This window comes from Rana temporaria, chromosome 11 (assembly GCF_905171775.1).
Source record: "Rana temporaria chromosome 11, aRanTem1.1, whole genome shotgun sequence".
NCBI classification, from domain to species: Eukaryota; Metazoa; Chordata; class Amphibia; order Anura; family Ranidae; genus Rana; species Rana temporaria.
The window spans coordinates 126690972-126703199 of NC_053499.1; the positions used below are offsets into that span (position 1 = coordinate 126690972).

The 12228-nt window shown below is 40.0% G+C and overlaps 1 protein-coding gene across 1 annotated transcript in view; it reads left to right on the forward strand.

Annotated features, from left to right (window-relative positions):
• MBTPS1 (membrane bound transcription factor peptidase, site 1) overlaps positions 1-11727 on the forward strand; it is a 53617-nt gene extending 41890 nt beyond the window's left edge. The window contains exons 20-23 of the mRNA XM_040329096.1: positions 710-841; positions 1878-2004; positions 4266-4396; positions 11082-11727. Coding sequence (XP_040185030.1) covers positions 710-841; positions 1878-2004; positions 4266-4396; positions 11082-11278 — 587 coding nt within the window. The 3' untranslated portion in view covers positions 11279-11727. The remainder of the gene's footprint in view (positions 1-709; positions 842-1877; positions 2005-4265; positions 4397-11081) is intronic.
• The last annotated feature ends 501 nt before the right edge of the window (positions 11728-12228 follow it).

Here is a 12228-nt window from a genome sequence, read left to right on the forward strand (position 1 = left end):
ACAGATTTCCACTGTGATAACCAAAATCCAAGATGTTTAACATAATGGATGTGCAAAGGCCACCTCTCTGTATGTGTGTTGAAGTCTTGTGGTTGGATGGTCAGTTTGATGACAAAAAATTCAAATTTGGTTGTCACCATTGGTGGGTTATTAAACTTAATTTGGTACTGAGTAATGTTTACTGTGAATTTTTGTATTTTTTTTATTTATTTTTTAACAGTTTATGCACCCCCCCCCCCCCTTTTCCATGCCAGTATTAAAACATTGCCCTATTACCACAAATGACACTAAAAGGTCAATAGCAGTAACTACTGTGTTTAGTGCATAATCTCAATTTAATGATCTTCACTTGGTCCAAGATACATTGGAGTGTTGCACAGCAAGTGGTTCTAAATGCATACTCGCATAGGTCATTCAGCCATTCTCAGCCACTTGTTCATAAGCAATTGGACAAGGTGGACCATTGATTGTGATAACTGGGCATTGAGTTAACGCTTAAAAATAATGAACATGTATTGAAAGCCCCTGCTAATCTGTATGTATAATCAACGATTTGTTCTTTTCATGTATAGAAAAGTAAAGCATTCACCATTCCCAATGGTTCCGCCAAGCGGCATTCCAGAATTATTTGGTTATATGCCTTGTAATAAACTGCTCATTTAATGTTAATGAACATTACCATGACTTGAAAGTACTGTCCGTTTTGTAGATTGCTTTTGGATGCTTGATGCCCTCCTGCAGTATACATCCTATGGAGTCTTACCAGCAAGTCTCAGTCACTCTGAAAACAGGCAGAAGCCACCAACTGGTGAGGGGATCCCACAGCCAGAGAGGATGGAAGGTAAAGACATTATCCTTTTTTGTTTTTATATCCAAATTGAGATATATATATATATATATATATATATATATATATATATATATATATATATATATATATATATATATATTGTGTGTTATGAGAGAGATTCTTTCATATCATTTTTATTTTAATATGATTTTTTTTTTTTTTTTTTTTTTTTTTTTCAGAATAGCTTATCTTAGAAACGGTCTATGTCAGTGGTCATCAACCCTGTCCTCAGGGCCCACTAACAAGCCAGATTGTATGTATTACCTTGGGGAGATGCAGATTAGAATACTGCAATCGCTGAGCAGTAAAATATATCACCTGTGATGTATTTATCTTGCAAACCTGGCCTGTTAGTGGGCTCTGAGGACAGGGTTGATGACCACTGGTCTATCTGATTAAAACACCCACAGTACTCATTTCAAATGTGATTTGGCAATGTAGACGTTTGCCCTGTTTATTCTGTGTAGTTTGAAATTTAATGAGAAGTGATGAAAGTAACCAAAATATATATTTCCAGGAAATTGGGTGACTAATTTTGGAAGTGTAGTTTATCTGCCACAACCAAGCCCTTGTAGATCTTCTGGAGCAAGGGACTGTTTTCTGAGTACCTGCTGCAGAACAGTTCCAGGGGTTCTACTCCAACCTGTTCAGTTCCCATTCTGCAGGGGAGTATGTGCGCCATCTTGGATCTCAAGGCAAGAAAATAGGCCATTTATTTGATTATTTAAAATCTGTACATTGTTTGTTCTGCAGACTACACAAATGGTGTGTGTTTTGCTACACAAAGGGGCTGTTGTGATGATAGATGGCGCAGTGGCTTTGTGGTAAGAACACTTGCCTTTCGGCATTGTAGTCTTAGGATCAATTTTCATCATGTTCTCCTTGTTTGCGTGGCTCATGTTTCTGTATTGTTTGGCTACAATATAAACATTAATCTGCAAGCTCCTTAAGGAGCAGAAACTAATGCAAATGGTCTGTGTCCTTTTTAGCATATATATAAATTGATAAAATAATCTTTCTTCTTTAGGAAATCACCTTTATCGCTATTCTAAAGTGTTAGAAGCACATCTTGGAGATCCCAAGCCACGTCCGTTACCAGCCTGCCCACATTTATCCTGGGCCAAACCACTGCCGCTCAATGAAACTGCTCCTAGGTATGGCTTCTGTACAGGTTGTATCGTAATCTGTTGTGTCTTTTTAACATTCTCGTGTGTAAAATGCCCCACTCCTTGGTTAAAGCACCTTAAAGGGTTGATTCACCTTTACCAAAAAACAGCCTATGCAAATAAGGATTCGTCTGTAGATAAAACCGAACTGTACAGCTTTGGCTAAAGTTGGATAATACCCTTGCTACAGGTGTAGGCCAATTGCCTACCTTCCAAAACCTGGCTGAAAAACCTCCAGAGATGGCATTATACCATCTTGTTGCTAGGACATGGCTAAGGCACTGCCAGCTGTTAATGCTCATCCCCATGAGGCCTTGTTAAATTCTTATCTGTATCGGGGATAAATACCCCTCATTTACAGACATGTGGAAGACCTCCAATTTGTGGGTATCCCTCTAATTAAAAAACATGCATGAGGCTGGTGGCCTGGAGCAACATAATTCTTGCAGTGGGCTTCCTAGATGTAGTTTTCCATTTATTGTGTACTTTATTAAGTCTAAGTATTACATTAGCTTTTAACTGTACTTATAGGTCACAAACATAATTTGGCATTGCAATATAAATGTGAAATGAAGGAAGCGCACACTTCTAGGGTACTGTTCCACACCAACATCTCCTCCATGTAATGTATCCAGTTTTACCTGTTCCATGACCATGATTGTTCTGCACATCTACTGGCACCATCCCAAGTTTAGGCAGGGTGCACAGGCGGCACAAATGGAAACTTTTTTCTGTTTATAAAACTTCCATTAAACATAAATTATACCTTTTTGTTAAAACCAATTCCAGGAGTTCCACAATAAATGTATTCTGTTTTCCAGATAATATATTTCTCTAACCAATTGGTTACTACCCATACCCCCACCTCACGTGGGATGGACATGAAGAGGAAATCCACGTCCACCCCCTACTAACATACTTTTCTCTGGAATGGGAACAGTTGGCACAGGTCCTGGCAGACAATGTAGCCCTGACTATCCCGATTGAGCAGAGGTTCGGATGGGTCCTGAACATTTGGAAACCAGTGCTGGAGATGACTTTCCAGACTAGACTCGGAAATCAAGCCAGTTTTTTTTCCTTCCTGAAGAGAAATTGCAAACCATTTGCTCCCAGAATCTCTGCTTCTGCATGGGAGTCTTGGAGCTGATGGTAGCTCCTTTAAGGTAGTTCCATTTGCCCAGTTTCACTCCAGACCCCTACAACATAATGTTCTGTTATAGTGGGACAAGTCATTCTAGTTCTTGAATAGACCGATATGTCTGGCACAGAGGAGCAGATTGTCCATGGCTTGATGGCTCAGGAGTCCGACTGGAGTCAGGATGGCTTTTAGAAGATCCTTCTGATGGATGACCAGCCTGTCGGGCTAGGGAAGAGTCGTGTCCTCCCTCTCAATGCTGGGGACTTGGGCATCCAAAAAAACGCATCTCCTTATCAAAATTGTAGCACTTATGACATTTTTTCTGTCCTTAAAAAGGTAGTCATCGCTACACCCAGGGGTATTCCAGTACCTGTGGCACAGGTGGGAGTTGTCTGATGCAGACTTCTGGTCTCCAGGTACTACAGCGAACTGCATGTGTTTTTTATCCAGGTACTGGGATCCTCTAGCAAAAGCAGTGAAGGTTTTGGTGGCTCAGTGGGATCTGTATATACTGGTTTCTGTGCCTCCTCCCCTGAAGCTCCTTCCTCATCTGCCTCGTGGGTTCAGAATGGAGGATCATTCTAATCATCCCTATAGTTCTGTATTGGCCAGGACAAATATGTAAATTTGGCCTGATCTGATTTCTTGTGGGCACTCCATTGGCTCTTCCAGACTATACTTTATGGTTGCTGGCTTTATTGCCATGACTTTTGAATCCCAGGTTCTAAGATACAAGAGCATATCTGACTCTGTTATTCAAACAAAGCTAAGAATTTATCTTCTTGCAAGCTTTTTCCCGTGTCTGGAAGACATATTTTGCTTGGTGCAAGGCGGCTTTCTTACAGTTGGGCTTGGACCAGAATTTAGCCGGGGGTGGTAGTAAGAGCTTGTCCTGGGCTGGCCTGCGGTTTTCCAGTGACCAATCCTATTGTAGACGGCAGTATAACCTGAACGTTAAGACTTCCTATAAGCAAAAGAAAACCCCCCCCTTTTTTTTTTTTTTTTTTCACTGTAAGCTCAATGGTAAAATGTGTAAGATGACTAAACCAGTTCTATCATGGGAGACTTTCTGATATGACAGATAACCTTCTTATATTGTAATTTTCTCCAGTAACCTGTGGAAGCATCAAAAACTGCTATCGATAGATTTGGATAAAGTGGCTCTGCCCAACATCCGCCTGAATCGACCTCAAGTGAGACCACTGTCACCAGGAGAGAGTGGAGCATGGGACATACCTGGAGGTAGGTAACTATAAGACTGCCTAGTCTTCTGATTAATATCATTACAGTTTTCCGTCTCATCACAACCTAAAGTTGTGAACCTTAATCTGCCTAATGAAGATGCATTAAAATGTTCTAAGCTTTCACCTAATCTGCATGTCATTTTAAAGGGATTTAATAATCGGCTAGGATTCTAAACTAATGCTAGTATTTCGATTTGCACACCCAACTGAATGACTCAGGAGGAACACAGAGGGGTTAAGATCTTCATTCAACAGGCATAGTCAAGAAGTGCCCACCATAAATAAAAGCTCTATAGTCACAGCATACACTTCCATGTATTTCTGTATTATTATTATTATTATTATCAATACAAAAGATGTTTAGTTATTTTTGACAAACCAGTATAAGTTTACTTGAAAAATCCCCTTTCGTGTTGTGAGTACTGCCCCTCTGTTGGCCATTTCTTTCCACAAATTTCTGGATTCTCTGCACGGTTTGCAGCTTCTCCTTTACTCATTTTTTTTTTTTTTAACCACTTAAGCCCCGGACCAATATGCAGCTAAAGGACCAGGCCTCTTTTTGCAATTCGGCACTGCGTCGCTTTAACTGACAATTGCGTGGTCGTGCAACGTGGCTCTCAAACAAAATTGAGGTCCTTTTCTCCCCACAAATGGAGCTTTCTTTTGGTGGTATTTGATCACCTCTGCGGTTTTTATTTAAAAAATAGAGCGACAATAAAAAAAAAAAAAAGCTATAATATCCCCCAAAAATATATAAAAAATGTCCCCCCCCCCCCCCTCAGTTTAGGTCGATACGTATTCTTCTACATATTTTTGATAAAAAAAATAAAAATCGCAATAAGCGTTTTAATGGTTTGTGCAAAAGTTATAGCGTTTACAAAATAGGGGATAGTTTTAATGGCATTTTTATAAAAAAACATTTTTTTACAACTAATGGCGGCGATCAGTGACTTTTTTTCGTGACTTCGACGTTATGGCAGACACTTTTGACACTATTTTGGGGCCATTGTAATTTTTACAGCGAAAAGTGCTATTAAAATGCACGGATTACTGTGAAAATTACACTGGCAGTGAAGGGGGTTAAGTGTTTTCTAGGGAGTGTTTACTACTGTGTGGGGGCGTGGCTTTGCGTGTGACGTCACTGATCGTCGTTTCCTATGACAGGGAACAGACGATCAGTGGCAGTCGCACTAGGAAGAACGGAGAAAGGTTTGTTTACACTTGCCTCTCTCAGCTCTGTGACCTGATCTTGGGACACAGGCGGTGATCAGGTCCCGCGGGCTCGGTCACGGAGCACAGGACCAGCGCGCTTGCGACCAACGGCTGGGCTCTTAAAGGCGACGTACATGTACGTGCTTGTGCCCTTCTGCTGACTTATATCGGCGTGAAGCCGACTTATATCCTTAAAGCGGTTGTAAACACTCCTATCTTTTTCGGCCAAGGAAGCTGCCATCTTGACCTTTGTTCAATCTTCAACTGCCATGGAGCTGCACATGTGATCAGTTATGACACCAGCCATTGGATAGTTTGGTTGAGAGCACAACCAATGTGCAGTTGGCATGCCGGGAATGTTAACAGTTTTTTTAAGTGTTACATCGATGGGTTTACTTCCGCTTTAAGTGGTTAAGGACTACCAATCCCATATTTCCTAGCTGCCTGCAAACAATGATTTGTGAACTGATACAGCCTCATGAAACTCCTCCTCTCAACACTTCTGTAGTTCAGATGTGTAAAAGAACCGTGAATGTGTCGGAGTTAAAGGACATTTAATATGTGTGATTCTTCAAAAAAGTACATTTTCAAACTTCAAGATTATTCAGATTAGTAGGAGTAAGCGAGAAATGGTTGAAACACAATGTAAAAATGTTTATATATAAGCTTTTATATTTTGACTATAGACACACTTTAACCCCTTGTCTACCAGCAAATGTTTTTGAAGCGTATAGAAGAGGTTAAAGCAGGTTCACAAAATGTTAACAAAGCTATGAAAGGGCTGAAATAGAAGACTAGAAAATTCACACATGCCATGTATAGAAGTGTTCATCTTCAGAAGAACAGCTTTATTCTTAGGCTGGCTAGACTGGCTTTATTGCTGTAGAATGGAACAGCTGACAGATGCCTTTATGACAGTGTCATGATCGCTTGCCTTCTACCCATCTGTGTGAAAAATATATATTAACCTTGTCAGACATGTATAGCATTTTTTTACAAGGCAGTTCAAAAATCAGGAATGGAAATAAATGAAGTCATAACCTGTGGAAGATGATCCCGGTTTGGTCCATGCAGAATATGGCACTTTGCTCTTTACTGATCTTAAATATGCCGAGTTGATTTCCAAATAAATGTTGTTCCATCTATTGAGGGACACATGAATTCTAATATTGTCAGTGTTTACTGCCATCTACATGAGGATTAGACATTGGCAAACACAACGGTAGGCCAACCTAGGATATCCTTTTCAATATGCCTTAGTTTTCTGCTAGTAGGATGAGCCTCTTTTCTGCTGTGAAAAATCTAACTACTTTGTGATATTTTTTATTTTTTGTCCTCAATCAAGTTTTCTTATAATGTTGCTGTTCCAGTTCGTTCAGATCAGCCTTTTCTTAAGCCTAGCCTCAGAGTGCCATACCTGTACTCTGCTTAAATAGAAGTGTGGAATGTGACCTTCGGACTCGAGCCGAAACAACTAATCCGATATCTAATCAATTAATTTCATAATCTATTACTATTTTCATAATCCCTTAATCGGCCAGTAACATAATGGGGTTAAAAATACTAAAATTAGCCCTATAGTACTAAAAGAGCAAATCGCTACTGTTAATATTATTAATACGAAAAATCTTTGTACATTTGCTGACTGAAAAAATGTTTGAAATTTTCACTTTTTTTTAACATTCAGTTTTAAAATTAAAGGAAAAAAATGTTTTGCCTAAAATTAATGTCGTCTGCAAGGTAGACAGAATAGTGTAATGATTCTGTTAAAAAAACGAGTAAATACCTATTAAATTCCTTCATCTATATCACCTCCGGCGTTCTAGTTTCTGTTCTCTCATTCACTTCCTGGTTTGCGGCGCTCGTTCATGTAAGAACTACATTTCCCAGTATGCATTGCGGCACGCCCAGTAATTCACACCTCCTTGAAGTCTCTAACACGTAGAGAGCGTCCTTCCGCACAGATGTAGTTTCCAGGAGGGGGTGAGCACGTTACTGACCACCGCAGTAAAGCCTCCCATCACGGTGGTAAGTAAAATCAGACAAGCAGGAAGTGAACAGAACATCGAAGAAATAGAGCAACTTCTGAGCAAAAATAAACAATGCGGAAGTGAAAAGAGGAATGTCTGCAGGTAGAGGATGCTTATTATGAAAAAAAATCCTTTACAACCCCTTTTAATGTAATTTCTGAACGAAATCCCACATACGCTGTCTAAAAATTCATTTTGCCAAGACGTTTCCTATTTCTAAATTTTCCTGTCACTGTGGTTGAAAAAAGAACGTTGCTTTGACCCCACTAACGATTAGAAAATCGAACAAACGTTCTTAAAATACATTTTTGTTGTATGGCCAGTATATAATATATTGCAGTTCTGTTTGAAAATGTGCAAAACGGTCTAACTTTTCTTTTAAATAAAAAAAATCTGATATTTACCAGATTCACCCTCAAATGGTATATCCAGTATATCTCTTCTGTCTATTATTTTTAGAGTGGATTAGAGATTTTGCTCCCTAACCATATAGTCATTTATATTTACCACTTCATAGAGACATTTTAAGAATAAATTGCCTTTTTTTTTTTTTTTTTTTTACTTTACATATTAACTAAATATACACCACGCCTTTTTTAAGGTTATTAATCGATTATTCGAAACAATCGGCCAACTAATCGATTATAAAAAATAATTGTTAGTTGCAGCCCTACTTCGACACTGGGCTTTGTTGCATTTTTTTGCACTTTAAAGACCGGCATGTACTGGCAAAAGTTAGCCACAGGCTCCAGAGCCATGGCATTGCCACAGTGCATGATCTATCTCTCAAGACTTTGTTGGGTAAGGCCCATCAGCCTTAAGTACTGGGAGTTTGTAATGTTTTACCATGGTAAGGGTTAGCTGATGTCATCGTCTGGGTGAAGTGCCACTTGCTTTACACTCTTCTACCATTCAACATTAAGGATGTACCATCCCACTGCCACTCCTGTTTTGCAAGCATGATGGGGAACTCTGACCTCATTCTGAATGCCCACCTATAGTGACTTGGTCACCTTTTGGGTGTCTGACCCTCATCAGCTCTGAGTTTGAGTTCCTCCTACTATAGCTGCAAAGACTTTTCTATTACACCGACTAAATGTATTCCTCCTATGCGAATTGGAAGCACCTTTCAATCACTCTTTCCTGTATTGACCTGTGTTTACATCAAAACATTTTCTCCACTTCTGTGGTAGACCCCTAATCATGCATGTATATAAAAACAGACCAGTAAAGCGCACTACAAGGTCCAGCCCGACAAAGTCTTTTGGTTTCAGCATGTGAAATAAACGATAGCTGGTGCTTTGTGGGCTCTCACAGCTGTCATGAAATGATCTCTGTAGATGGCTAGAGGAATAGAACAGGTTCATACATTGACATCCTTGTGGTTTCTCTATCAATCACACTGCAGAGCACTCTGGCTAAGGTGCTGGGACACTGATGCCCAGTCTAAAGAGCATCAGACACCCCTGGCCTTTAGGGGATATTTTCTCTTTTCAAATTTACACTTGATTCCATTACTGGGGGCACCACAGAAGGCTAGAGCATACTCCTGACTCAACATCCGTTTTTAGCATTATAAAACTGCAGGACGTGTTCCTTCAGGGCCCTCTTCAAACAGGAAGTTGCTCTTCTCCTCTACCTGCGACAATGTCAGGTGTTGGGAGACCCTTCTATTGGACTTCTCTCTACCTTTCTTTGAACTATCTCCGTCTTTCTGTCCACTATTACAAATTAAAATCCTTAGCAGTCTAGCATGTTTATCACTATAGATAGACCAGGAAGTCCCTGATGTACCCACTCAACCTAGCCTCCCAAGTGGCTGGTAAGAATTTTCATCCCTGTATCCAGGTGGTGGAGGAGAGAGATGATGTCTGTCTTTGGAGGATTTATCATCTCCAGGTACTGCTTTCTTTTCCACCAAGAGGGATTTGGAAGTCCTTTCCTTGTCAGAAGACAGTCTGGTTCCTGCGTTGGATTATACAGTGAGCTTCAGCCTTGCACGCACTGATCCCCCTTTTCAAAGTGGAACTTTCTTCAAAAGTGAAAGCGGTACTCATCCTACTCCCCCCACCCCTCCCCGAACACATTTTTGAAGTGTGTGTTTTTTTTGTTTTAACTCCATTTCTTGCTAACCACATCAGGTGGTTAGGTAATTTCTTCTATCCATGGAAATTTTTGCTTTTCATCTGGTTTTTGGGGGTTTTCGTCATTCGGTTTTTGCTTGATTTCGTTTTTGGTGTTCCTCCTGTGTTCAGTTAACACTCGTTGCGTTGGCAGTGACCAGTCTATTCTTGGCCTTGCGCTTTGAGGTTGGTTCTCTATCATCATCCTCCACCCCTTTGGTCATTGACTGGTTCTCCTACTAAGTAGGGAACTTTGTTCCATCAGGTCTAGGTTTGGGCATTGGTCCTTCAGAAGGCTCTTGAGCTTTGACAGTCCTAGTTCTGCTTTGTTGGGCCGGTTTGAGGCTGTTTCTCTATTGCCCACCCTTAGGGTTTAGTAACTGAAAGCCGAATTCTAGGCTCCATGCCCCCACTCCTTCTTGGACTGACGCTTCTGTGTGTGTTATGCTTTATAGACACATACTTTTTTTTTTCTTCCATAATGTCTTTAGGCTGTTCATGTCACACACGGAAACTTTGAGATCTTCTCCCAGCAGTAGGTGTTTCTCTGTAATGGAAAGAGGAGATCTGACATCAGAACCAAGTTCTGCATCAGCACACTATGTGTACAGAGCACTGTAATGCCTTGTACACACGGTCAGACTTTTGACCATGCAAAGTCCACTGTGAGTCCGACGGAAAGAAAGAACATACATGTTCTCTATCTAAGGTCCATCAGACTTCCGACCAAAAAAAGGCTACACATGGCCGGACTTTCTGGGGGAAGCCTGTCCTTTTTTTTTTTTTTTTTTTTTTTTCTCAAAGTCTGGCCGTGTGTACGATGCATAATGGTGCTTCCCGACACCCTGTTTTCAGTCTTCTGGGTTACAAATCTGGAACTAGAACTGTTTAGTAGTAATGTTACAAAGCTACATTTACTGCTTCTTGCTGTATACCTTGCTACTAGCAGTAAGAATAGTCAGATTTTACATATATTATTCATACCTGTTGGACATTGACACGTGTTTGTTTTACTGATTCTTCTTACTGTTCCATTAATCGAAGTATGCAAATTGTTCTGTGCATGTTGTGAAAACAGCTGTAACACCTTTGTAACTTGAGCCCTTTTGTTTTAAAGTGCCAACTGTTTTGTTTGGATGAATAAAACCTTTTATTAAAAAAAAAAAAAATATGGAACTGATCTACTGATTGATGTGTGTTTGTTTGTTTTTTTATTATTTTATTGCTTTTGGGACCTTTCTAAAGAAAAAAAAATTGGATTTGAAAAAATCTTGAATGCTGTTTTAATAAAACTAAAATATTTTTCCTTCACTTGTAGGCATAATGCCTGGACGCTATAACCAGGACGTGGGACAGACTATTCCCGTCTTTGCATTTCTTGGCGCTATGGTAGTCCTGGCTTTCTTTGTGGTGCAAATCAACAAAGCCAAGAGCAAGCCAAAGAGACGAAAACCTCGAGTGAAGCGACCTCAGATCATCCAGCAGTACCACCACCCAAAGACGCCATCTGTCTGATTCACCACGTGGCGCACTGGACTTGTATCAACAGCCTCGCAGAAACTGTGTAAAGTCTGCCACCCCCAAAGACAGAACTTTGACTGATACTTTCAGGTTGCTGTCCTAATGACCAAACTGGACCTTTATAGAAACTGCTCCTTTTTTATATTTATTATGTCAAACAAACCCCATTAAAGGGGTTTTTCTCTACCAAAAAGGGACATTTTGGGAAAAATGCAATATTTTAGGAAGACTTGTGCCCAGCACAAATAAATCAAGGCACGGATCTTTTAATGGGGTATTGAGCCCTAAAACAGTGACTTTTTTTTTTAATATTTTCTGTTTTTGTAATTTTTGATCATCCCATCTATGTAGGTGGATATTGTTTTCAATAAATAAGCATCTTTTAATAAAGCACATCACATTGCCCCATGCTAATATTGTATATGTGGTGTAGATGCCAATTATGGATATGGTGGTTCACCTGTACAGCTTTAATTTAACTGAAGTCAAAGGAATGAACTTTGTTTTTTCTATGTGTACAGAAACCTTTATTTCTATGCAAGTTTTGGCATGTACAGGTGCCCATTGTAGCTACATTAGAGCCTTGTTCACCTGGCTTCAGAGCAGTGTGCACTTCAAACTTTTTGTGGAGCTTTCAGCAAGCTGTTAATGCCTAAGCACAATATTACAACTTTGACATGTGTTGGTAAAACCGTACGAATCATCACAACTACTTTGTGCATCCAGCTGGATTATACCTTGGGTTTTTTTCAGGACACCTTGGGCTTTCATGTGGTAGTAAATGGTAATGGCTAGCTTCTGAGATATAGATGGAGATATATATAATTTTTCTTAACCACTTGCCGTCTGACTCCTGCCGATATATGTTGGCAGAATGGCACTCCTGTGCAAACTGACATACCTATATGTCAGTCTGCAAAAGCAGGATAGCGGTTCCATGGACT